At 43.7% G+C, this 25,380-nt stretch overlaps 1 protein-coding gene and 1 long non-coding RNA gene across 4 annotated transcripts; one reads left to right on the top strand and one right to left on the bottom strand.

Annotated features, from left to right (window-relative positions):
- Positions 1-341: 341 nt before the first annotated feature.
- Positions 342-24,589, bottom strand: LOC147204025 (uncharacterized). Of its 3 annotated transcripts, XR_015101129.1 has the most exons (4): positions 23,874-24,573; positions 21,593-23,769; positions 19,420-19,504; positions 342-524 (listed from the first exon to the last, which is right to left on the bottom strand). It is a non-coding gene; the product is annotated as an uncharacterized LOC147204025 (long non-coding RNA). The 3 variants fall into 3 exon arrangements; XR_015101130.1 differs by lacking the exons at positions 342-524; positions 19,420-19,504 and having other exon boundaries at positions 20,668-23,136; positions 23,446-23,769; positions 23,874-24,589; XR_015101128.1 differs by lacking the exons at positions 342-524; positions 19,420-19,504 and having other exon boundaries at positions 20,668-23,769; positions 23,874-24,589.
- Positions 7,712-18,956, top strand: LOC147204026 (soluble guanylate cyclase 88E-like). Its single transcript, XM_086112981.1, has 17 exons — positions 7,712-7,764; positions 7,901-8,200; positions 9,226-9,358; positions 9,654-9,828; positions 10,483-10,574; positions 10,923-11,180; positions 11,282-11,426; positions 12,140-12,262; positions 12,420-12,540; positions 12,628-12,757; positions 13,059-13,205; positions 14,192-14,338; positions 14,453-14,609; positions 14,710-14,819; positions 15,441-15,530; positions 16,073-16,191; positions 16,735-18,956. The coding sequence occupies exons 2-17, from the start codon at positions 8,073-8,075 to the stop codon at positions 17,096-17,098; spliced, it is 2,439 nt and encodes an 812-aa protein (XP_085969107.1). The 5' UTR covers positions 7,712-7,764; positions 7,901-8,072; the 3' UTR covers positions 17,099-18,956.
- Positions 24,590-25,380: the final 791 nt, after the last annotated feature.

Here is a 25,380-nt window from a genome sequence, read left to right as displayed (position 1 = left end):
GCCTCCCTGTGTGGAGTTTGCATGTTCTCCCCGGGCCTGCGTGGGTTTTCTCCGGGTGTTCCGGTTTCCTCCCACATTCCAAAAACATGCATGGCAGGCTGATTGGACACTCTAAATTGTCCCTAGGTGTGAGTGTGGGCGTGAATGGTTGTTCGTCTCTGTGTGCCCTGCGATTGGCTGGCAACTGATTCAGGGTGTCCCCGCCTACTGCCTGAAGACGGCTGGGATAGGCTCCAGCACCCCCCGCGACCCTAGTGAGGATCAAGCGGTTCGGAAAATGGATGGATGGATATAAAATATTATATAATATATATATATATACACACACACACACACACACATGCATACAGTCCACTTATATAAATAGACATAAGAATTTGTATAAAATATGGGCACTTCTAAAATGTTCAACACCAGGACACGTCTGCCGCTTTGTGTCAAGTTGTCAAACAGGAAGTCGTGGATAGTTTTTGTCGTCGCGGTGCGGTTGCCACCGGCAGGATGAAACTCCGATCCTGGCCCCCCTGAAAACAGAAGCGACATTGTGGCAGCGTGATAAAAATAGAGTGCGTTGTTGCTGTGCGGGTTGGAGTGGTGAAATGAACACAATCATTCACATCATGTCTTCAATTTACCAGCGAGTGCACCTACTGTATTTCATCACTGCAAATGGCGCGCGTGTGTGTGTGTGTGCGCATGCGTTCCACCCAATCAGATCATGATCCACTTCTCTATCAAACACTGAAGTACGAAAATAAATTCATTTTCAGTGTGCGTGTATCTAAGAGAGAGAAAGAGTGTGTGTGTATATGAGACTTTTTTTTCCTCCTAGAATTTGAATATGAAGACTGATGGCATTCTCTTGTGGTTGCACATTCATCTGCGTGTATACATTATGTGTGTGTGGGGGGGAGAAGTGGGGCGGGGAGGGCGTACATGAACCTAACCGCCGATGAAATAATAAAAAATGTGCTGAACGAGAAGGACCAGTCACACAATCAAATGCATATATAATCCATGGAGTATGTACAAAATACATTGTTTGTTGCATGCCTATATTACATAAAACAATACGTACCCGACTGTATGTTCATACTTCAATACATAGAAAACATCCAGCATATACAAAATATTTTTTGCATGGAATTTTTATGACTTGATTCCAAACAGTCTAGTCTGTTCATAATGTTTCTCTTGACTGAATTGTTCCCAATACATTAATTCATTCATTTGATGACTGAATACATTGTAATTCATCCAGATTCCATCTAATCAGAATCAGTAGTGATGGCCAATGTAACTTCAACGATAACGGCAACGGGACTGTTTCTCTAACATATCAAATTTCAAATGCACCGGACTTTGATGACGTCAGGATGTTTTTTTTCCCATCCAGTGACTGGTTGGTCTGAGCCAAACAGGTCAAACTTTTTATACTGATGGTTTCTAAAAATGCGATGTGCAAGACGCGGATTCAGTATGGTAAATTCCCACTGAAGGTAAAACAGGTCCAACGTCGTCCATACTTTTGTACATTTCGACAAAACTACTTTCAAAATGGTTTCGTGAGTGTGTGTTGATCGTGGGTGTGTGACACGCTGTACTTGGAGTCACGTGTCGTGCAAGTGCACCAGCAGGAAGCGGCAGCATCAAACACGACCACGCTGCCAAGCTAAAGAGTGCTAACGTGAGCTGCAAGGACATGACGGCGACATGGCGAAGTGGCGCATCCCTGCCATGTTTGGCACACAGAGAGCGTCTGGCGCATCCCTGGCATACTATCAAAATTTTTATCTCCCGCACACTGGACAAGACGCCCAGTCCGGATTTCTGTTATGAGACATTGAACTCCAGTGTATCTCGAGTAATGTGTTCCAGACCCACAAGATCTTTTGTTGTTGTTGTTTTCCCCTTCCATCATGTTTTGAGTACATTTAAGTAGTTACGGTTTGCCTTGGAGGGCCATGATGAATTTTGGGAAACCATCTAAATGTTTCATCACATCCACATATTACATACACAGCACACAACAAATTGATGAATAACTCGTTTTAAAATCAGAAGTCAAGAATAATGACTGTTATTGTGGATAACGTATGGCAATTTGAAATTTTGGTTCAGACTTTAGCAAGCATCATGGAACTTGACGTGCTTGATTTGCTTTCGCGGGCCACATAAAATGATGCGGTGGGCCAGATCTGGCCCCCGGGCTTTGACTTTGACACCTGTGCTACAGTGTAACATGATAACATGGTAAGATGTCCACTGTGGTAATCGCTGGCCCCCAAAGGGTTCAACTTAACATTACACAGTTCATCCAAAAATATATATATATATTTAAACAACGGACTAGTCCGCAGCCAATGGGCGATTTCAAGTCTTGATTGAAGCTAACATGCTAACATGTTTTTAAAATGCAGCAGGAAAACAAAACAAAACATGCAATATGAGACTCAAACCCAGAACCTCCGGACTGCGAGGCGGACAGCTAACCACTCACAACCAACACATGAGGTCAAATCCTTTTTTTTCTCCACTTCCCATCTCCGGTATTGTTATTCCTTTGGCGGCGGAAGAACACCATTGATTTGATCGGATTCTCTTGTGTGAGCTTTTAACATTCACACTGTCTCCCCTGACCTTTCCGACGCGGGGGTGTATGTGTGTGCGCACCCGTGCGCGAGTGTGTATTGTCGCTGAAATTGGATTAGCGTCACCTGTGATGAGGCGCAGGGGCCAAAAGTATTAGAAGAGGAAGCGGCTATTTCCCTCCCCCCCCCCCCCCCCTCCCCTCCAACCTCGCCTCCATAATTTCATTTGGGCGTCCGCGCTGAATACATAACGCTGTTATGGAGCCGACTCCACTAAATGGAATATTGATATGCATGCTTCTTTCCTCTGCAAAAACGCTCGCTGGCTTGCTTCACTTTCCTTTGAAGCTGCCGTAGAACCTCTGAGCGGGCACAGAAGATGCTCCAATGGTGAAAAGTCGTCACCATGTACAAATGTAGTGTAGTCGAACATTTAATGTCATTACCATTGTGTGGAAAGGGCATCCAAGGTCGCCATTTCGTAAGTGGCGGGTGGTGAATTTTGGGCCTTTTAATAACGCCATCATGTCACAAAATGTACCACCCCCCCCCCAAAACAACAAACAACCAAAAATTAAGGCAACGTTCACACTGCAGAATGTGTGACTAAAAACTTTTTTTTTTTTAACTGTACAACTTTTCAGAAATATTTTCTCAGAAACTTATTGCAGAAACATATTACTGTTTCACAAAAATAAAATAAAATCTGCTGCATTGTGAAAAAATATGTGACTTATTTTTTGTAAATATCCCATATTTTTCAAGAAATCAAATGCTTTTTCATAAATTACCAACATTTTTTTTCGCAAACTGCACAACTTTTTCGAAAATATATGATTTTGGAAATGCAGCGTTTTTGAAAATTTCCAAGTGTTTTTCTGAACTACATGATTTATTTGGAAATACTGCCCTTTAAGTAAATTTATTCTGGTTATTTATTTTACATCCTTGTGTGCTAGTTGTACGTGATCGCTCGCAGTTATTAGCCGTTGCTAGCAGGCATTAGCAGTGGTTAGCAGTTACTTATTTGCATTTTCTGAATGCTGAGAGAACAGTAAAATAAACACCATGAGCATACTCCATTATAGAAGCTGCTGCAGGCCACAGCTCACGTTCAAACACTCACACACAGACTCACCGACATCACATGCCACCCTATCAGGGTCCGCCTCTTAAAGGCACATGCATGCATGTACACAAACACTGAAATATGCGCAGCATATTGTCACATTTTGTGCTTGCAATTTGCTTTGTGTGCGCGTGAGAGAGGTTATTTTTATAAGTTTCCAACATTTTTCACAGCTATTGTTGACCAATTTGTGCTTTTGGCTGCAGGTCTTGGTCCTGAACCTTGGCTAACAGCTGGCGTTGACTGTAATGTCTTTTTAAAATTCTCGCACAATGCATTAAAGTGCATGCGCGCGCGCACACACACACACACACACACACACACACACACACACACACACACACACACGAAGAGCAGCTGAGCTGGGAGGGAAGCAGCCAAGATAAAGATGCTGTCAGGGTGGGAGGGGTCGGGGGGTTGTGATGGGCTGGGAGGGGGCCCGTGGGGAGGAGGTGCTGTAGATGGAGAACACACAGAGGAGCAATAAATGCAATCCAAAGAGCACCCAACTCGTTAGCATTCAGCTAGCGTGGCCCCCGCAGCCGCCGTGTGAGCCAATGAGGAGGCGGTGTCGGCACCGGGAGACTGTAATGGACTGTCTGAGTGTGTGTGTATGTGTGCGTGCGTTTGAAAGAGAGCTAAACGTCAAAATGCACTCGTCAACTGGAAGATCCAAAGACTTTTAGAATGAAAAGGAGAAAATAGCATTTCCTAAACAAATAGAAGACCATCAGGGTGAAAAGGGGAGACTCTGTCACACATGATTTCCGAACATGCGGAGATCGTGCGTGTTTTTCACAGAACAGCGATGAAGTGAGATGTGCTGGAACATATCGCTGTGTACGGGCCTACTTAAAGCACTAACTACATAAAAAATATTGGCGAACAGTGTTACTTCCCTGTCATGAACACATTACTTTTGCTTTCGTTGCTGAATATAATTGTGAGTTTTAAGACTTTTGAAACATTATAAAAGGAGAATACTTGCTCTGCTAGCATTTCCTCTATATTTCCTCACAACTGCAATGAAAAAAAAAAAAAAAAGAATTGCGGCTTATCCTCCTGGTTGAATAACGGCGAGCAGAAACGCTATCAGTGTTGGTACAGGAGCTTCTCGGAATCCGAAGCGATAAGGGCGTCAGCGGATAAGCAGCGAAAAAGATACACCTGCGCAACGACGACAAGGACTGACTCAGCGGGTTGTGCTAATGAAGGTGGCCGTCGCCTTTTGCACATTGTTATCTCTGCATGGTTCCGCCACCGCTGAGGTGTTAGGGCGCTACCGAGTGACACCACCGCAAACGACCAAAACCAACTGCCGAGGTGGGAAGATGAGTAAACGCGCTAGGCCATTAGCTTCATTAGCGCGCTCGAGCCCACGTGGCGACTAAGGCCTCGCATGTTGCGGTGTGACCTTGTTTGTGCCATGACATATGTGTCAACATCAGATGCCACTTCACTCTATAAACATCCAGTCTGAAGCTTTGCCACTGCGCGCTAACTAAAATTCCTCTAAGTGCGCTGAACGAAGAAGCAAAGTTAACCGTGTTTTTAATTTATTGAGGTTTTGGGGACCTACTGTATAAGACCTAAGTAGTTAGGAAGCAACTAAAATGACCAAACTAAAGCACTGAAAGGAAAGGCTAAGACACTCGCCTCTCTATGAGCGCTACAGGAGAAGCTAGCAGTTGAAGGTTACATCCTAAAATGTTTCTCAGAGCGCTAAAAGCTATTCAGTTCAAATGATCAAAGTTAAGCTCTAAAAGGAGATGCTAGCAGACGAAATGACTAAAGTTACTGTAGTGCTACGAGCAGAAGCTAACATGCTGAGATGATACTGTATTCTAAAGTGTCTCTCAGGCTGCGAAAAGGAAAAGGCAACAAGCTAAATTGTTTACTTAAAAGGAAAAGCTAACTCACTAATATGACTCCCAAAGCCCTAAAATCAGAAGTGAACCCGCTCAAATCTCTCAGTTTACGAGACATTTTGGCAAACTCACTAAATCGCAATATTTTTCTATCATAGTTTGCGGTATACTGCATGCATTTAAGGTGGTACCTTAACTTAGAATTGCCCAAACTAACGAGTTGTTGAATTATGAGCTGTCACTTTTTTTTGTGTGTGTTGAGTCGAGTGAAGAGGAAAGAAAAATGAAACATTGTTAAGGCACTGTTATACCTTTAGGGGTGGGCAAGGAGAGCTATGGTCACTGATGCACTTTAATTTTTTATTGGTCAAATACACAAAAACAAAATGAGAACACTTGCAAGGAACACGCCGCGACTCTAGATACACACACAACCTTACTACAGTGTGTGTGTGTGTGTGTGTGTGTGACATGCACGTTTGCTACATGTTAAAGCTTCTCGCATTTTTCTTGTTGCCAAAAGGTCACTCAACATTTGTTTGGCTTCATACGTTTAAATGGTGCTTTCCTCTGCAGACGCAACAAGCAAGCCGTGCCAACAGTGCCCCCTTGTGGAGTCCCAGCACACAAACACTAAAGGTGGAAATAATGCAGACAGATAGCTCACAGACCGATACAGTCCAATAATAAAGATCTTGTTATGTTATCCCACGTTGGCTGAAAGGGTGTGCCTAATAAAGTAACTGGCAAGCCCATGTTGACTTCAATCATCGACTTCAAACAAGCCGATTTGAAATGTCAATGCATGAGTTTGATGGATTCATTTGCCATTCAAAATAACGGAAATTAATTTGTAATGTGATGTTGTGCTTTTTTTTTTTTAATCTCACCAAATGTACCCAATATAAATTGCAAATAACTTTTGATAGAACGTGTGCATTTCAAACACAATCATTCAGGCAGAAAATGTATGTCTCGTTTCAAGTCATTAACGGGTGAAGAAGTATTTGATTAGGTTGTTTTAAATTTCCATGTGATCGGAAAAAAAGCAGTCCAAAAACACTTCATTCATATTTTACTGAATATGCAGAGTTTGAATGAACATTTAACCGAGACCGTGCACCTTAAAGACACAACAGTTAACATTTCAGAGAAGCCGTTTAGTTTAAAATGAACACGAAATATGAAATGTGCTGTTAAATTGCAGTAGTTAGCATTTCGTTGAATTAATTTGTGGCACTCAAAATACTAATTAACTTTTGTCCATCGGTTCGTCGGTCATGTTAACTTTTGATTGAGTCAAGTCATTTAGTCAGCTAGTCACAAATTTAGTTAGCCTGCCAGCTAGTCAATGAAGCCAGTCATTAAGTTGGTCAGTATGTTTGTTTTTCATTCTGTCACTTTGTGAGGCAGTTTGTTCATCAGTCAATATTTTCTCATCTAGTCAGTTAGTCCCAAAGTTAGCTAGTTATTTATTAGACTGTCAGCTAGTCAGTCAGCCAGTCAGCTAGTCACTGTTTAATAATTTACTCAGTCTGTCATTCAGTCAGTCATCTAGTTAGTTTATTCACCTCAATTTTATTCATAGAGCACTGAATGAGTCAGTCATTTAGTTACTGTCAGTCAATCAGTCATTTAGTATTTGTTAGCTACCCAGTCACTAATGTAATCCGTCAGCTGGCACGTCACTTAGCTAATCAGTCAGTCATTTTGATAGTTACTCAGTCACTAAATTAAGTTAGTCAGTCAGTTAATTAGCAGAACTTTCATTTAGTTAGTCATTCATTTTTTTCAGTCAGCAAGCTAATCAGTCAGAAATGTAGTTAGTCGCCTAGCTAATTAGTTCCTAAATAGCCAGTCAATTAGTTCATCAATCAGTCACTTACTAAGTCTTAATGTAGCCTGTTTAACTTCAATAGGTAAGACGCGATTGTGTTGGGCAGCACGTCGGAGTGGATGCGTTTTGTTTGGCAGCTGCCACAAACACACGTCACTTGTTCTATTTCGGACCGAATCACCTGTTGACCTGACAGTCAAGTGTCTGTACGTGTGTGATGTTGAGGCTCGCGGGGTGGGTAACTGTCATGTGCAGGTGGTCTTGGCGAGCGGTGGTCTGCGCTTCGGTTTAGCCTCGCACACTTGCAACCTGAGACGACACAGGGCTCAGACTCCGCAGGTAAGAAGAACTTTGCTTAGCCGCCTTGTTTTCTGATCCGCTCGCCGCTGCCGAGAACCCCCTTGGACCAAATAGACATCCGCCACTTTAGTTTCCCCTACAAACAAATCTGTTTTGAACCTGTGGTTTTCATGAGGTTGAGCAACACTGAGGTGAGCCAGATCTCATTCCGGTCCATCCGAGGACTGCCACCTAGAGAGCAGGTGACTCCCAGCGGACCCCCGCCCCCCAGTTTGTGTTCTCCCCTCAGTTAAGCAGTTAAAACGGGCAGCGATACGGAGGTCCCTAGCGCCACCAGCGCCGCCAAGATGTACGGCCTGTACCTGGAAGCGGTCAACGACTACATCAACGAGTCCTACGGCGAGGACGTATGGCGGCTGATTGAGAACCGAGCCGAGATCCCGCACCTCAAGTTTGTCCGGCATCAGATGTACAAGTAGGTGACGAGGATTGGACCACATGAATAATCTGGAAGCTCGGAGATGTCAACATTCATTGAATTTAACGATGGCTTGCTCTTCGTGGCGTTTCTTCATCAATAAAGTTGATTGAATGGACAACAAAGAGCGAGAATCCTTTTGTGGCAAAAAGTGATGTCAGGCTGCTTCGTTCGTGGGATTGGCAGCAAAAGTGAAGATGCATATTTATGGTCAATACAACTCAGACATGTCCAGCTCCGGGCCTGGAGGGCCGCCGTCCTGCCTGTTTTCCAGCTCTCCCGGCTGAAACACACCTGATTCAGATGATCAGATCATCAGCCAGCTCTGAAGCAGCATTAGAACGATCCTGATGATTTGAATCAGGTGTGTTGCTCCTGGGAGAGCTGGAAAACAGGCAGGACAGCGGCCCTTGAGGACCGACTTTGGGCTTTGAGGACCACTGACAAAGCGACTGACTAAATGACATAACTAACCAACTGACAAAGCAAACCAACTGATTATCCAAATAGCTCACTGAGAGCGGCTAATGAAATCGGGGACCGACTCTCAAAAACGACAAACAGATTGACTAACCAAATGACTTACTTAACCCAAGTGACTAGATAATGACTTACTATTTGACTGACTCACAGACCAACCATCTGGGAAGCACCTAACTGAATGACTAACTGACCAAAAGTGAGCGAGTAACTGGTGGCTGACTAAATTACAAAATGACTAACTACCTAATTACCTACCTGACAGACTGACCGTCGACAAGATCAGTGAACCAACTACCTAACTAACTGGCTAAAGTGACCTAGAAACTGAGAGCTTACTTACGAACTAATTTGTGACTGATAGACTAGATGAATGACTCAATAACTGAATGACTAACTGATTAACTGACTTGCCGACCAGCTGTCACAGAACCAACCAACTGACTGAATGACTGACTGAACGTGGCCGATTCGCGAGATGACTGACTGACGAAATGATCAACCACCTAAAGTAACGAAGTTACATGGCTTCTCCCTCTCAGTGACAACCTGATTCTGCGTCTGGCCAAGGCGGCAGGTGAGGTTTTGGGAAAGACGCATGACGAGCTGATGTACGCCTTTGGAGTCTACATGGTCAAGAGGATCGGAAATTACGGCTACGAGCGCATCCTCAAGGTAACCCGACCTTCCATTACATCCACGAGACCAATTAGCCTTCTACTTGTACCGATTCCGAGCCAGTAAGCCTTGAGAGCTCGTATTGGTGTGACAAGGGAAATAGCTTTTCAATTAATTGGTCTGAAAAAAAAATTGTTTTTGGTCCTTCTCTATTTATGCCGGCGAAGTTTAGTGACAGGCAGAACAATTAAATGCTCTTCCACTAGATGGCAGAAAAGTACATAAATAAAACAGTGGATCAGACGGCGACTTGAACATCAAAAGACCAAAGTGTCGTGATGTTGTCTCGTAGGTTTTGGGCCGTAACGTGCGCGACTTCATCAACGAGCTGGACAACTTGCACGAGTATTTCCGCTTCTCCTTCCCTAAAGTGCAGCCGCCCAGCTTCTGCGTGGAGGAGGAGTGCGAGACCAGTCTGACGCTGCACTATCGAAGCACACGCAAAGGATTTACGCAGTTTGTCAAAGGTCTCACACTTATTTAAATACTCTACTCTGTTAATCCCGAAAAGTGACCAAAAATGTTTTAAATTGACCAAGCACTACCTGAAAGTTACCCAAATGCTCTTAAATTTACGGAAATACTTCCTAATTTGTAGATTCAAATAAGTGATTTCTTCAGCTACCACTAGAGGGAGCCCACGTTCCACCAGCTGTACAAAAATCACTGCTTTAACAGCAAATATTGCTTACGGTTCAGGTTTGGACTCGACCACTTGCCATGACCTTTGTTGATGTCATCGCATCGGCCTCAGTGTGAATATGGCTGAATCGTTGAATCCTTTTTTTCCCCGATAATTTACAGAAGAAAAAAAACTGTTTGGGTCTGGGGTTTTTTTCACCCTTCTGATATTTGCTTTACATAGATTACCTTGCATATTTGCAGATTTCTTTGCACATACCTCAGGTCGAAAACATTTCCATGAGTGTTTTTGAAATGAAAAATGCACTGCGTCTTGGGCAAACTTTAGCGCCATTGACTGTGCGATTGCCTTCCACCGGGCTCATTTCTTATCATGCGCAAAACAAATGATTCCATTCATCTCGTCTGTTTCTTAGCGGGAACGAAAGCCCCCAAAGTTGACGTGTTTTGACATGCCTTGACGCCCCACCCCCCTGCAGGCCAGCTCTCCCAGGTGGGCCGTCAGTTTTACAACACAGACATTGAAGTGGAGATCTTATCGAAGGAGGAAACGGAGAAGATGACTTATGTGGTAAGTACGTAGCCCATGATGAGTGAGTCATCGTCGTCATCAATGTCACAGACTCTTTAAAATATTGCAGTAGATCGAATTAATGTCTGTCACGATACAGTGTCAATACACCAAAAATGCTTCTTGTAGATCTCAGTGCCGCCTACATGTCACTCTACTAAAGTTGCGCAACCCTCAATTCGGACTTGCCTCTGTAGTATAACCCCGCCCCCCGCCTCCCCGCCCTCCACACCCCCAAAAAGACTGCTAAAAATCTGTAATATATAGCGGGGGTGCCATTTTGTCATGCGTTGCGATACGTTATGTATCCTGATGATGAGAATGGTTATGCTGCTCCCATCCTGTTAGGTGTATAAGATGAACTTTGACAACGCGGCCTTCAAACACCGCATGCCGCAGCAAAAGACGGCACCGAGCTATGAGAAGCTTCCCATGAAGCGAGGTATCTTTTTTGACATGTTCCCCTTCAGCGTAATCTTCCGCCGCGACATGACCATGTACCGAATTGGCGACGGCCTCAAAGAGGTCTTCTCTGACCTCCAGGGAAAGAAGGTGAACGAGGAGTTCACCCTAGTCAGGCCCATGTTGGAGTTTAGCTGGGACAACGTGAGTGTCGGACCCACCCCTGCCACCCCTCCCCGCCGTTTAGCGCGGTGCTCTGACCGCTCAGTAACATGCCCCCCACCCCCTCATTCCTTCCCATATAGATCTACACCCACCTAAACAATGTGTTTGAGCTGCTGTCTAAAGCAGTGGTGGAGAGCAAACAAAAAGTAAACATTCCCAAACTGAACAAGGAGGAACCTGAAGAGAAAGAGGAAAGCGAGAAGACCAAGAGGGAACAAGAAAGAGGTACGGCATCCGAACAGCACAGACAAGAGCTGTGGAAGGTGGTGGGTGGTGACGCCCAGTCAATAATACAAAGATGGCAGGATGTCATAGACCGACATCATCATATGACACTATGGTGTGACTTTATAGCTCGACAACACACTCGACATAACGTAATGTACATCACGTATGATGCTACGCTACGACATCAAGCTGATATCAGAAGGTGTTACGCTCTTGTGATAGGAAATCACACGAGGACGTCACACCGCGCCATTGTGACACGTCATGGTACGATACCACGCTATAGTGGTCACGCTTTGATGTCACAAGTAAACAACAAGCCAAGACTTCACGCCTAGATACCAAGGGACAAGGTTACACTGAGGTCACCATCTTGACAACATGCTAAGACATCTTCAGCACGTCACGTTATGACATCATGCTATGATGTCACGGTGCACAATCTCGCTACGAGGCGACGCACTGACGTCGCAATATGTCCCAACGTGTTCAGATCTCCCACTAGGATGCTGCAATTTGACATCAGAGTTTAGACATGTCGCGCCATGACCACGGTATGATGTCATGGTGTGATATTACTCTACGATATCAAGCTTTTAGTCACAACGAATCATCCTTGTAGGGGGCGAAATGATGTGATGTAAAAAGCCATGGCTAAAGATGTCGTTCTACTTGTTGACCATCTGACTGAGCGCTTGTGGTCCGTGCAGAACAAAAGTCTGAGGAGATGAATGGCACAGATCAGGAGTACAGCAGCACTGTGGCGCAGTACAATAGCACCACCAACTCTGGAGGCGAAGACATCGAGCTGTTGGCCTTCCAGACCGTCACAGGTAAGTCAAAGTGAAAAAAAAAATGGACTTAAAACTCATTCAGTACCAGCCACATTCTGGACCAAGTCTGAAAAGACGTTTAAAAACGTCTTTGGGAGTGAATGAGTTTTAAGTGCGGTCACGAAGCTTGCATGATGTTACATGGTGTTCCTCTCAGGAAAATGCAGCGAGACCATTTTTGAGGACATGCGAGAGCCCCCCAAAAAGCCTCTCCACCTGAAGGGCCAGATGAAGTATGTCCCGCAGTGGGACTCGCTTATCTTCCTGGGGACGCCCATGTAAGGCCATCACCACGCACTCTGGCGTCTGCACTCCCTATTCTTGACTTCGGGGTGACCTCAATGGAATTTGTTCTGTTTTTGCAGTATTGAGACAGTGGAGGACATGATCAAGATGGGCGTCTACGTCAATGACTTGAACCTGCACGACTCCAGCAGGGAGCTGATCCTGGCCGGGACGCAGCAGTCGGCCGAGCTGCAGCTGGCCCTGGATCAGGTGAGGAACATGGGCCGTAAGACTATGATGGTGACGGGAACTACTGATGAATAATTTAGATCACAAGTATCAAACTCAAGGCCGGGGGGCCAGATGTGGCCCGCGAAAGAAAATCAAACATGTCAACTTCCATGACGCTTGCTAAAATCTCAACCAAAGTTTAGATTTCTCCTATGTAATAATTAAGAGACATATTATAGCATTTTCTTGGAACCAAACCCCGTTGGCTTGAGGACAAAGAGGACTGCAAGGAATTGAAAGGAAGCAAGACATAGGCGTCACAATCCAATCTTCTTTGTAGGAGCAACAAAAGTATGCGCAGCTGCAGGAAATCATCAAGAAGCTGGATGAAGAGAAGAAGCGCGGCGACTCCTTGCTGTACGCCATGATCCCTAAAGCCGTGGCCGACCGTCTCAGGAAAGGAATCACCGCCTTGGAGACGTGCCAGGTACGCCGCGACGTCTGCAAACCTCCGCTTTGGATGAACCTTGACCATCTTGTGGGGCTTGGTCCGCCATAGCGGGGCTCGGAGTAGACCTTTAGCACTGTTGATACGGCTGTTTTTGTGCCCATTGCTCTCTCGGATCACTACACTATCCAGGGCAGTAATACCCGTTTTTGGGGGGGGGGGGGGGGGGGTTTGGTAGTCGCTGATTTGATTCGGACCCCTTGGGATTTTGACTCATACTTGTGTCGGACTCAGGTATTGGAGTCGACAAATATTTTTGACTCGACCGAGTCCAACTATGTTTTTATTCCTGCAAATGAACTTCCGCCTTTGAAACAAATTTTAAGTATTGAAGATGATCAAAATAGCTATCTGATTGGTTAACCGAAAGCACGCAGTGTTTTTGTTTCAGTCACAAGTGGTAATATCTATAAAATTGGCATTAGCCACAGGGTATTTATAAAAAAAAAAAAAATTAAAAACGAAGCAACCTGCAGATTCTGTAAGAAGTCAATTTCAGACACATATTGCACCACGTCAAACTGCTCGAATGAGCAGAGACAAAAAGATAAATGTTTATCGTTTATCCGCACACAAGGTTAATAAAGCAAAGGGTTCCATGCCCTCGAAAGAATATTTAGCATTATGATTTTTTTATTTTGTGGTCTTGAAAAAAAGTATTTCTGTGTTTTAATCTCAATTTACTCTTAACTCTTTCGTGCACCGATCATGATAACCTGTATCCTGAATTTACATGATAAATTGCCAACTGTAGTAAGCGCTTTCCCTGAAAGGGTTCATCTCATCTGGATTTGGACTTTTGTGACTCTGACTCGGACCTACGTGACTGGGATTTGGACTAGAAAAAGATGGACTTATCAGTCTTGCCTCTAGTCTATCTTCTCTGTCTCTCCATCGCAAATCAACTGGCCAAGGCAGTGTCACCATCGCAGAAAAAGGACGTGACTTTGCTCGATACGTTCCAGGTCTTCCCGGACGTGACCATCCTGTTCAGCGACGTGGTCAAGTTCAACGAGATCTGCATCCACATTACTCCCATGCAAGTGGTGGACATGCTCAATGAGATCTACATCGTCTTTGACACGCTCAGTGAAAAGCACAACGTCTACAAGGTGGGCCCCTCAGCCTCACCGTGAGATCGTCAATCAATCCTTCAATCGATCAGAGGTCGCGCGAGCACAAACACGATGACTTTCAAGACGGGTTTCGACTGACGTTGGGTGCAGGTGGAGACCATTCGCGATGCTTACATGGTCGTGGCGGGCGTGCCCAACAAGACCACATTCCACGCACATCACATCTGCGACATGGCCCTGGACATGTTGAGCTCCATTGACCACCTGAAGGACCCGTCCACGGGGGACAATATCCAGATCCGAGTGGGTGAGTGCAACGACCGGACCCGTCCTCGTGTCGGTGCGTCTGATCGCTGTCGGGCGGAAACCTCGTGTTGTAAAACTCAACGTTTTCACTCACTCTGCAGGTGTCCACTCAGGAATGGTGGTGGCCGGCGTGGTGGGCCTGAAGATGCCTCGCTATTGTCTCTTTGGCGATACGGTCAACACCGCCTCCAGGATGGAGAGCAACGGCGTGGTGACTGCACTGACATCCATTATTACTAACTCTCGAGCAAGAGTTCTTGAGTTGGGGTTGCTCAGAGCTCTGAGGATCCACCAGCTGCAGTTTGGAGTCCACAAAATAATTTGCAATAAATTACGTTATATAATTTCAAAAACGGCATGCATTTTTTTTTGACCCCGCAAGAAGTTGTTATCTTACAAGAGTGAAGCAATATTCTTTTGAAAAACGAGGCGGATATTTGGGACAGAAGTCAATCCTTTTTCAAGACAAAAAGTGGAAATTATTAAACTAAGGTGGATCATTCAGGAAAATCTCAATGTTATTTATTACCCATTACAATTTAATATTTCGGTACAGATTTCAGTAAGAATCATGATAGTTGACACATGATTTGCTCCCGCGGGCCACATAAAATGATGTGGGGGGGGGGGGGGGGGGGGGGCGCGGTCTGGCCCCCGGGCCTTGACTTTGACACCTGTGGCTTAGGGCATTTAGAACATGTGGTGGTCCTCAGAAATATTCTCAGCAAGAAATCTCTGGACCCCAAACGTTGAAGAACCCCTGCTATACAAGATTTAAGCCGCAAAATGCTAAATGTGTTCTTTGTTTGTGCGTGTGTGTGTGTGTGAGCAGGGTATGCAGATACACATCAGCCAGACCACCAAAGACCATCTGGAACATGAGCCATACATCATCGAGGAGAGGGGCAAGATATTTGTCAAGGTCAACCCCTTACGGTCACTCAATCTTGTCAATTTAGCCACTTTTTTGCCGTATACTGCGATTTTTTTGCGCAACCTAGGTAGCGCATGAAAAATAAATAAATAAAGGCATTACGTTCCGTGCACTACAATTTTTTTTTTTATCCATAACAGTAAAAGTTTTACTTTTCACATACAGCACATTGTTCTAAGTTGAGTTCAGTTGCAGTTTAAGTACAATAAATTTGCATAAAACCTTTGTTTTTAAATATTCAACTGAATACAATTGATTGAACTTTTATTTGCAAGATATTTTTTTTAATTCATTTCCATCCCTCATACATGAAAGCACAGTGTTAATCTTCAAACCGTGCATCATGGCTTACACTAATATTCAATAAAAATCTCTACTTCATTTTTGAACACTGTACTACGCTAATGCCGGTAATGGTTGTGCTACTTGGCGTAAAAATCACTGCTTTAGAGATTCCACTCTCATTTATTTGCGATGACGCCGTATGATCTCTTCACATACGCTGACCTGCTAATTACGGTGTGCCGCAGGGTAAAGGCTACATGAAGACATACTGGCTGAAGGGAAAGAAAGATCTTTCCTTCAAGACTCCGGCGGAGTTGCGCTACAGCAGCGAACAGAAGGACTCTGACGACAAAAGCTCCAACGGGTGAGTCGAGGACTTCAGATGAACGGGTACATCCTAAATTGTTCTTTAACCCTTTTTTAGGCACAGCAGTTATTACAGTGGACAGGCTAGCATGTTATCATGTGACAGGTTATCATTTGTGCATGAAAGGGTTAAATAGGAACTACTTTGTCACGCCGTGGACCGGTTTCACGTAAAGACATCATAAAAACAAATGACAAACAAAACTCGCTATTAAGCTAATTGTCGTAATTAGTGGAAGGTCTCCTCTTGTGTTCCATAGCATAGCACGCTGTAAAGCGGCACATAGCCAACATAAAAAAACAAAAAACAACAAAAGAAAAGCGTCGATTCGAAGTAGTAAAAGTCTACTCGACGACTAGTCGACTGACCGGGGGAGGAAAATGAGAATAGCTTGCTCACAGACACCCCTGCGACACAGCTCGGCGCGTTTTTGACCTTAACGAAACAACCTTTCTGATCTCGCTCGTGACTATTTGTCAAAAATGTCAAATTTTGCTCTACGCCCCCTTTAAATCTAACCTCGCACGATGTGTTTGCCAGTTCCGCAAGCACAGACGGCAAGCACATGTCGTCCAGCCAGCCCATCAGCGGTGGCGAAGAGCAAGCGGAGGGCAGCCCCAGCGACCTCCGCCAGGATACCCTGCCGCTGCCCGAGGGCACCAGTGAGCCCACCGGCGCGCCGGGCGAGCTCCAGGAGAAGGAGAAGTCCAAAAAGACGAAGAACAACAAAGGTGCCAAGGCTGAGGAGGGGTTGGGGTTCGCGGCATCGGAGCTGGCGCCGCCCGTCGACGACTCCGAGCACCCGGGGCCCATGCTCAACATGAAGAGGAACAGCTTCAGGCAGCAGTACGCCAAGCTGCCCACCAACCTACCCATAAGGAGCGCCTCGTGTACCCTCCTGTGAGCACGTGGCACCGTGCCATGATCACAATGTCATAAAGTCATGACAACAGGACGCCGTGATGTCATCGCGCTGTGGCAGCGAGAAACGGCGCAATGTATGGGAAGCCTTTTGAGCTTTTATTCCATGGCAATTATATCCAGTTTAAGGTTCACGTAGCAGTTTGCGCTTTGTCCTCAGGAGTAAAACAATTCAGCACATCAGTAGAACAACTCGAGCCCAAGGTAAAAAGAACAAGTGGTTCTCACTTGTAAGGTTCTTTTCACTTATAAAGTAAGGCAAGGCAAGGCAGATTTATTTCTGGAGCGCATTTCATACTCAAGGGAACTCAATGTGCCTCACATACCGAAGTTAAAATTCAACATCCATGCATCCATCCATTTTCGACTTTGCTTATCCTCAAGAGGGTCGCGGGGCGTGCTGGAGCCTATCCCAGCTATCTTCGGGCAGTAGGCGGAGTACACCCTGAACTGGTCGCCAGCCGATCGCAGGGCACACAGACGAACAATCCGCGCTCACTATCACATCTAGTGACAATTTAGAGTGTTTTAACCTGCCATGCATGTTTTTAGAACGTGGGAGGAAACCGGAATATCCGGAGAAAACCCACGCAGGCACAGGGAAAACACGCAAACTCCACACAGGAGGGCCGAAGCCGGAATCGAATCCTGCACCTCTGCACTGTGAGGCGGACATGCTAACCAGTCGACCACCGTGTCGTGCGAAAATTCAATATTTGAAGGCAAAACATGAGATTTAAAGGGAAAAGCTTTACGAAAATAAATAACATTGGAATTTAAGACATTCATAAACAGAGTAAAGAAATCAAAAGTCATTTAACAAAATTACTCAAAGAATGTACAGCAAAAGAACATTGAAATGCTCTAAAAGACTAATCGTTCTGCTGGCAGCATAACAGCTAAATGCTGATGCACCTTGTTTGCTTTGATCTCCACTAAATAACCCTAGTCTACAGACCTCACAACACTACTGGGTAATCCATGATTTATAGACCAGTAGCATAATTTTAAAGTCCATTCTGCAGTCTTGTCACTTTTGACAAACGGCGTCCTAGCACATGAACCTTGAACCGGATATCAACCATATCGAATATAAGACCAAACGACGACATGGAAAGCCCTTTGAGCTTTTATTCCATATCTTCGATTTGGAGGCTAATAGTGTGTGACTCGTGCATACTAATTGGGCCTAATAGTGCAACTCGTGCTACTAGTTTGAAAAGTGTCACTCGTTAGTGGAGAGAAAAAAAGGTACGACACAATTGTTTTACTTGTGTGCCGTAGTCGTTCCACTAGTGTGCTAAATTGTCTTACGAGTGAGGAAAAGGAGTGTACTAGTAAAATATTGACGAAATGATCAAACGGATTTCCATAACAACATAGCATCACAATAGCATGACATCATGCTTTAAGGTACATTTTGTTTTCCCACTACTAGTGCAACTTTTGCCCTACTAGTGTAAGCTTGAGCTGGATGTCCGCGATATCCACCTGAAGGTGCATGTACTCCTACGCTCTTCGACCTCACTAGGAAGACAACTACATGTTCCTAGTGAAAACTGTGCACCGAGTTGATTGTCACGTCCGTTAATTCCCAACATGATTTTAATTCTGATACACAAAAGTAGGAAGCAATCGTATGGGCAGACAGACACGTTAGTCTGATTGTTTTGGTGATGTTTTCATCATTTTTAAAAAGAAATTTGAATGATGATGCTAACAAGGTAGGGGATGTTTTTGCTGTTCAAAGTAGACAAAATGATTACCATGATGTTTATGTTGAGTGACATGTATTCTGCTTCTTATTGTCTTCATATAAAGATGGATGTACAGCCACTTTATATGTGCGTGTGTTTCCGTCGTTTATATGCTTTTGTACCCAAGGGCCACATTGGAATCTTCAGATTAAAAGGCATTGACTAAAAACAAAATCACAGTGCATAAAATATGTCTACTAGTGTCATCTAATTTTCTTCTTATTAAGTATAATGGATTGAATTTCATTTCATAAAATAAGGTTACATTTAGTGTACTGTAGATGTAAAACGGATTTTTTCCCCTTTTATTATTCAATAAAACTTACAATCTAAAATTGTGGGTGGTCAAAATGCTGAGTGGTTAAGTCGTAACTGGGGAAACAAGTTGTCAATGCCTGGTGACCAAAACATTTCAACTGTTTAGCTTCCATTACAACATTCAACTCCAAAATCTCCTCGCTATAGCATAACTGGCAACAATCATTTTATACTAAAACAAAATCGAAAAAAAGCCCCCCCCCCCCAAAAAAAACTTAAATGTACTCACCAGAAATGCATATTGTTTGTAGACAAACTCCATCCCTCTTGCTAGCTCAGCTTAGTATGGTCAAAGCTAGCTGTAGTTGTTGCCGCTGTGGAAAGTGAAAATAAATCCGAGGTGAAACAAGCCAGCCAGGTACAAGCGTTGTCCTCACATTGTCCAGTTTTTCAAAAAGCTTCCAATAAGCTCTTTCAATTATGTCTAAACATCGACCTCTCCTGGCTTCACCTCCATGATTCGCATTTGAGTAGGTCTGAACCAACCAATCAGAGAACAGAAAAACGCTGACATCACCCAAAGTCTTCCGGCTGGCTTTTGATTGAATCTGATATTTAATTGGCTGAGATTGTTGGGGAAAAAACAACAACTCTCAAATCTTGAGTCTGAAGGTGCAGCGAAATTTACATTGATGCGGCAACACTAGAAAGCTGAAACCTGAATGGCCCCAAAAATAATCGAAATTAGCCACAAACAAATGGAAGCTATGCAGCCAAGGCTGAAATGAAATTAAATGAAGACAAAAGACAATTGGAAATACACACATAGAATTTCCTGTACGTTTTAAATGCATGTCAGCGCTTTGTAATAATGTCTATGCTAGCAGAGAAGGCTGTGAATGCCCTCAGTGCACACCGCTGATGTAATGCCCTGGCATGTGGGCAAGGAGAGCCACAGTTGCTGAATGTCATTGCAGTTTGTCATTCGTCTGCCCTGACTGATACGGACTCCTGTTTTGTTTTTTTGTTTTTTAGGACGATGCCAATTTGCCGATTCTGATTTGGCAGAACAAGATTCTGAAAATCAATTAATCAGATGATTTAAACTTTGAAAAAAGCAATGAAAAGAACCTATTTTTTGGTCACTTGTGAATGAAAGGCAGAACTTTGACTGTGACATTTTTTTTGTCCTTAACTTTTTTTTAAACTATACAATAGATGTCATTAAGAAAAGATAAGAAAAGCTTTATTAGTCTCACAATGGAGAAATTCCTGATTCACAGCAGCAAAGTTATGAAAGGAAGAAGTAGAACAACAAAATATAGGAGCTGCTGGAAAGGCAGCCACTCACGCGGCGCCATTTTGAAGTCAAAAGAACAAAAATAACACAACACAACACATAGGACACAGACAGGCGTGTTTGTTTTCTGTTTTAATGTTAAAAAGCTCATGTCTAAAGAGATTAATAATTTTTTTTGCTGCCAATTCTTAAAGAGGTAATTTCAGCTGATTCATCGTTCAAGCCATCGTAATCACAGTTCATAAAATCGCTTTTTTATCATCACATTTCTTGATATTTTCTTTTATGTTTGCATGTTTGTTTACATACCCGATGGTGCTCTTTTTCTTTATTACAAACAAAAAGTGCTACAAGCTCAGCCAAAGTGTGCTTCGCCTATTATTTTACATGTTTTTGGCTATTAGAAATATTATTGGGGTCAAAGTAACTACAGCAGGGATTTGCCAATGTGGACTAAAGTGCATGGTAGCATTATACACACACAGACACACACACACACACACACACAAAAACCCATCCAGATATTGTTGATATTGCCACACGCCCGCTGATGTTTTCTCGTGAGATGTCATTACATGATAAAGAGGAAGCCGACAGGAAACCACTTAAGCACTACTTCCTGCCTGTTACCGTAGCAACCGGCCTCCTTCTGCTGCAGTGCAGCCACTCACTCATTTTGACTCGGCGAGACAAAGAGGCAGGTGTGCTCGTGGGTTCCTCGATGGGCACGAGCTCTCTGGCCTCCCAGCGGAGCAGCTGGAATTCAGCGTAACCGCCGACATCAACATCTGGCAGCAATTAATATGTCGGTGGGACAAGGGCAGGGCGGGGGGGGGGGGGGCTAAATGGTCCCAGTGTCCACACACCTGCATGTCATTCATACACGACCACACCGTCACCCAGTTAGTGTTTACAGAAGTGAAGTGTTGAAATAATCACAACAGTGTAGAAGATTTGTTAACTAATATTATGGCTCGGTATTTATGTATATTTTCCGGGTGCGAACTGCTGGTGAATTCAGAGATTCCAGATGTACCATTTTTTCGAAGATGACATCTTGTGGGGGAAATTCTAAAGCATGGCTGTGTGTTACAGTATATCAAAAACACTGATTTGACTTTACCCGACATGCATCTTCAATTCTTTCAGGACTCTAAATTACCCTCATATTGTGAATGTGTGTGGTTGATTGAATGGCGACCAGTCCTGGGAGTACCCCGCCATCTTGCCACAAATCAGCCGAGACAGGCTCCTGCACACCAGAATGGGAGTAGGAATGGGCAAGCACTGACGGCACGTATTCGGATCGGACTGATACCAGACTCATTTTGAAGTATCGGGTTCTCGTGGAGGCTGCCGATAGCAGCCACGGATACTTCGCAGTAGTTTGCGCTTCCTGCGGTTGATTGACACATAAGTGAATCGCCATCTGCAGAGAGAAAGTTTTTCACTCACGTTTTTTTTGTCCATCCATCCGTCTTCTTTATCCTCACAAGGGTCGTGCGCTTTATATGCTTGTTCGGGGTGCTGTGGTGTGTTGTGCCTTTAAGGGGCGTGGCCTAGTGGGTGACACCGAGAGCTGGAGTCTGTTGTTCTCATTTTGTATTTGTATGCTTGACGGTTTGTCCTGTTGAAAAAAAATATCTGACACTGCATCTGCTCACCTTGCCCACATGCGAGGGCATTACAGCACCTTTATTGCTCCGTTCTTTTACTTCACTGCACACGGTTATTGTAGCTCATGAAAACTAACAATCATTAAATTGATTTCATTTCTGAAATACAAACGAAAACGCTGTTGAAAAAATGAAAATTGATTGAGGCTCCATCTTAGTTTATAAAACCCGAAGAAACAAATTATGATAGTGAAAACGTCTTTGTCAATTTATGTCATATATGAGCTTTTGGGGTTCAGCTGTTTGAGAATTGTAGTTTACTTGATTACATATTATTGGGTGACCAATTTTTTTTTAAATTCTGCTCTTGACAAACACTCTTATATGAAAAAATCTAAAACTAATACTAAAACAAATGAAAACTAAACTAAAATAACACATTTTTGACAAAATAGAAATTAATCCAAATTAACAAACCTGCTCTAAAAACTAATTTAAACAAATAATTGAATTGAAAAAACAAAACAAAATTAAATTAAAACTAGCATGAAAAAAAATCCCAAACTATTATAACCCTACTCCACACGAGCGAGGGTCATATTCACTCAAATTTTCGCTTGTGATAGCAAATAAATAAATGAATAAATAAATAATCGACAGGGCGACAGCTTGTGACTGGCAAAACTCACAAGTTGGGACACTCGTTAGTCAAAGCGGCGTTGTACTTTGAGAAAACATTTGATAGCGAACAATCAGCATATTACCCCCCCCCCCCCCACACACACACACACACCCGGACACTCATGACATATCCACATTTTGCTTTTCTGCATAGAATAAAAGCGAGAACGTGAACGCAGCACTGACAACCGCATTCCAGGCGAGGTGAACCCACACACACACGCACACACACACACAAACACACACGCACACAAACACACACACAAAAAGGTCTAAGCCGCTCCCCATTCAGGCTGCCGCATCTCTGGCTTACATTCTTTGTGTTTTCACTTGTCAGGACAAGCAGACTTTTACAACGTCAGCAGTCGGCGACTTGATTGCGGGGACGCTGCAACTTTTACAAGTCAATCTATGAGCAGCCAGTGAGAGAGAGAGAGGAGACACACACACGCACTTTACACTCACACACTTGAGCACTGAGGGGTGTGTCGAAGCACGTTCAGTTCCTCAAGGAAGTACAAGTCGTCAGTATCGCAAGGCGGAGTGCCGAGAAGCCAGCGGCCGCTGCTTTTGCAAACATGAAGCGTTGAGGTCACGCCGGTCTCCTTGTTGTTGCCATCCTCCACCGGATCAACCACGACACGAGGGGGGGGTGGGGGTGGGACGCCAACTAACACAGGTAAGGCCACTCGCCAGCGTTCCACCCGGTGAAACTTACCACTTCTGATGAGCTAAAAACCAAACGGACTGCTTTCCACTTCCCCTTGCCTGCGCTCTCGCGGCACGACTCATACGTGCGGTTGCTCAAGTCGAGACTATGCGCTCCCCACTCCGCTGAGCTTATTGGGTACGAGATGCTGAGAGACGACGGCACAGACCAACTGTCAGCTGTCAGTTTCGCTTCCCGTCGGAGGGGCGTGGCCAAGGGGCCCGCGGGCTTGAGCAACGACCGCTTGAGCAACGGCGTAATGTCCGCCTGGCAATTTCGACACAGATTCCGAGTCAGGTCGCTTTGAGGAAGCGGTCGTGCGTCAACGTGCGCCTGGGAAGAGAGTGCGTCGCTTTTTACACAAAGTTATCGTAGTAGGAAAGTAGTAAAATACTTTGGTACAAAGGTTTTCTTCCTAAAAAAAAAATATGAATTACCATCACTGCATGCCACTGTAACAGCACTTCTTCAGCATGAGCACTGTTTAGGCACAGAGGGGGGAAAACATTTTAAATAAAGTTTCCATTAAGCTGCATTGCACATAAAAGTTAAGTAATAATTGTATCTAAAAAAAAAAAAAAAAATGAATAAAAAAAAAAACCATTCCAAAAGATTGAATACAAATGGAGTTAGATACTGACATGTAATTCACAAAAGTACTGTGCTGGATTAAAAAAAAGAAAAACAGTTTTTTCAGTATTAAGCACAGTTTGAACATTTAACTTAGTGATTCTACTACTGCGAGCCTGCATATCACACTTCGAGAATCACTGGTCCGGTGGTGTCAAACTGAAGGCCCATGGGCCAAATCTGGCCTTTCATATCATTTTATCCGCCCCAGATATCTAGCCATCAAAATGAGAGCCACATGCAAAGGGTCAATTGTAATATGACGGCGTGTTGGAAAACATATTGACCGGCCCAAGTCATTTTGCTGCCCATCAAAATGCACACATGCTGTTCGATAAAGGAAAAGAAGTGGCACTGCCTCACGCTCTCGCCGTAAACCGACACAGTGCTACTCTACTTCTGGTCATCACCTGTCATGGCTCGATGTCGGTTGGAATTTTTTTAAAAAAAAAGTATTTGGAGGAGTTTCACTTTAACTGCGAGGTAGTCCCTGATGAAAATAAGTTTGACACCCCTGCTCTAGTGTGATGATTCTCTGCTGGGTTTGAATTCCAAACGAGCACCCGCATTTAAAATAAAGTATAATAATGTTTCTGAATGCACCATGTACAGGTAAGTGAAACAACTCTGAAGTGTTATACTTTATTTTATTGTATTACTTCAAATACCTTATTTATTTAATGGAAAAACATATATTTGGAATGGCCCCTCCATCTGGCTAAATAAATAACTTCCCCCAAACTCTGCAATATAGAAATATCCAATTTCAATACACCCTACACATTTTTATAGCATTTACGGCACTTTTTTTAAAAAGGTCTTTAAACACACTTCAAAACTGGTACAAACACATTTAAACACATACAGTCTGATATATTGATGTTTTCAATCTTCTTCTTTAGTCAAGGATACACAATGGCAAACTAATTAATGTGTCTCTAACGAGTGGTCATTAGTGGTACTACACTAACAAATCACACCAACAACAAAACAGCAGGGCTTTTGATAATGTAAATGCTTTGTGGTCAATATGAAAGAACTTTATTTTTGGAGAATTTTATTTTAGGTGTTCTTTGAGGTCATGTTGTTCTTTGAGTAAGGATTCTAATGGGTTTTTTTGAAGGAGATTTCTTCTTTCTGGGGGTCATTTGCAGAATCAAGAGTTCATTTGTTGAGGTGAGATTTGTAATGTTTGGGAGTGTTTTTTTTTTTTTTCAAGAAGAGTTTTCTAATTGTTCTTTTTGGGGGATTTTTTGTGGATCATTTTTGGTGTGGATTCCGGAGACGTGCTTGGAATATCTGCTGCATGTACTG

Source organism: Hippocampus guttulatus, chromosome 6 (assembly GCF_054856545.1).
Source record: "Hippocampus guttulatus isolate MCC_2025c chromosome 6, RoL_Hgut_1.0, whole genome shotgun sequence".
Classification (NCBI taxonomy): Eukaryota; Metazoa; Chordata; class Actinopteri; order Syngnathiformes; family Syngnathidae; genus Hippocampus; species Hippocampus guttulatus.
The sequence above is the reverse complement of the archived record's forward strand: the minus strand, read 5'-3'. Positions and strand labels throughout refer to the sequence as shown.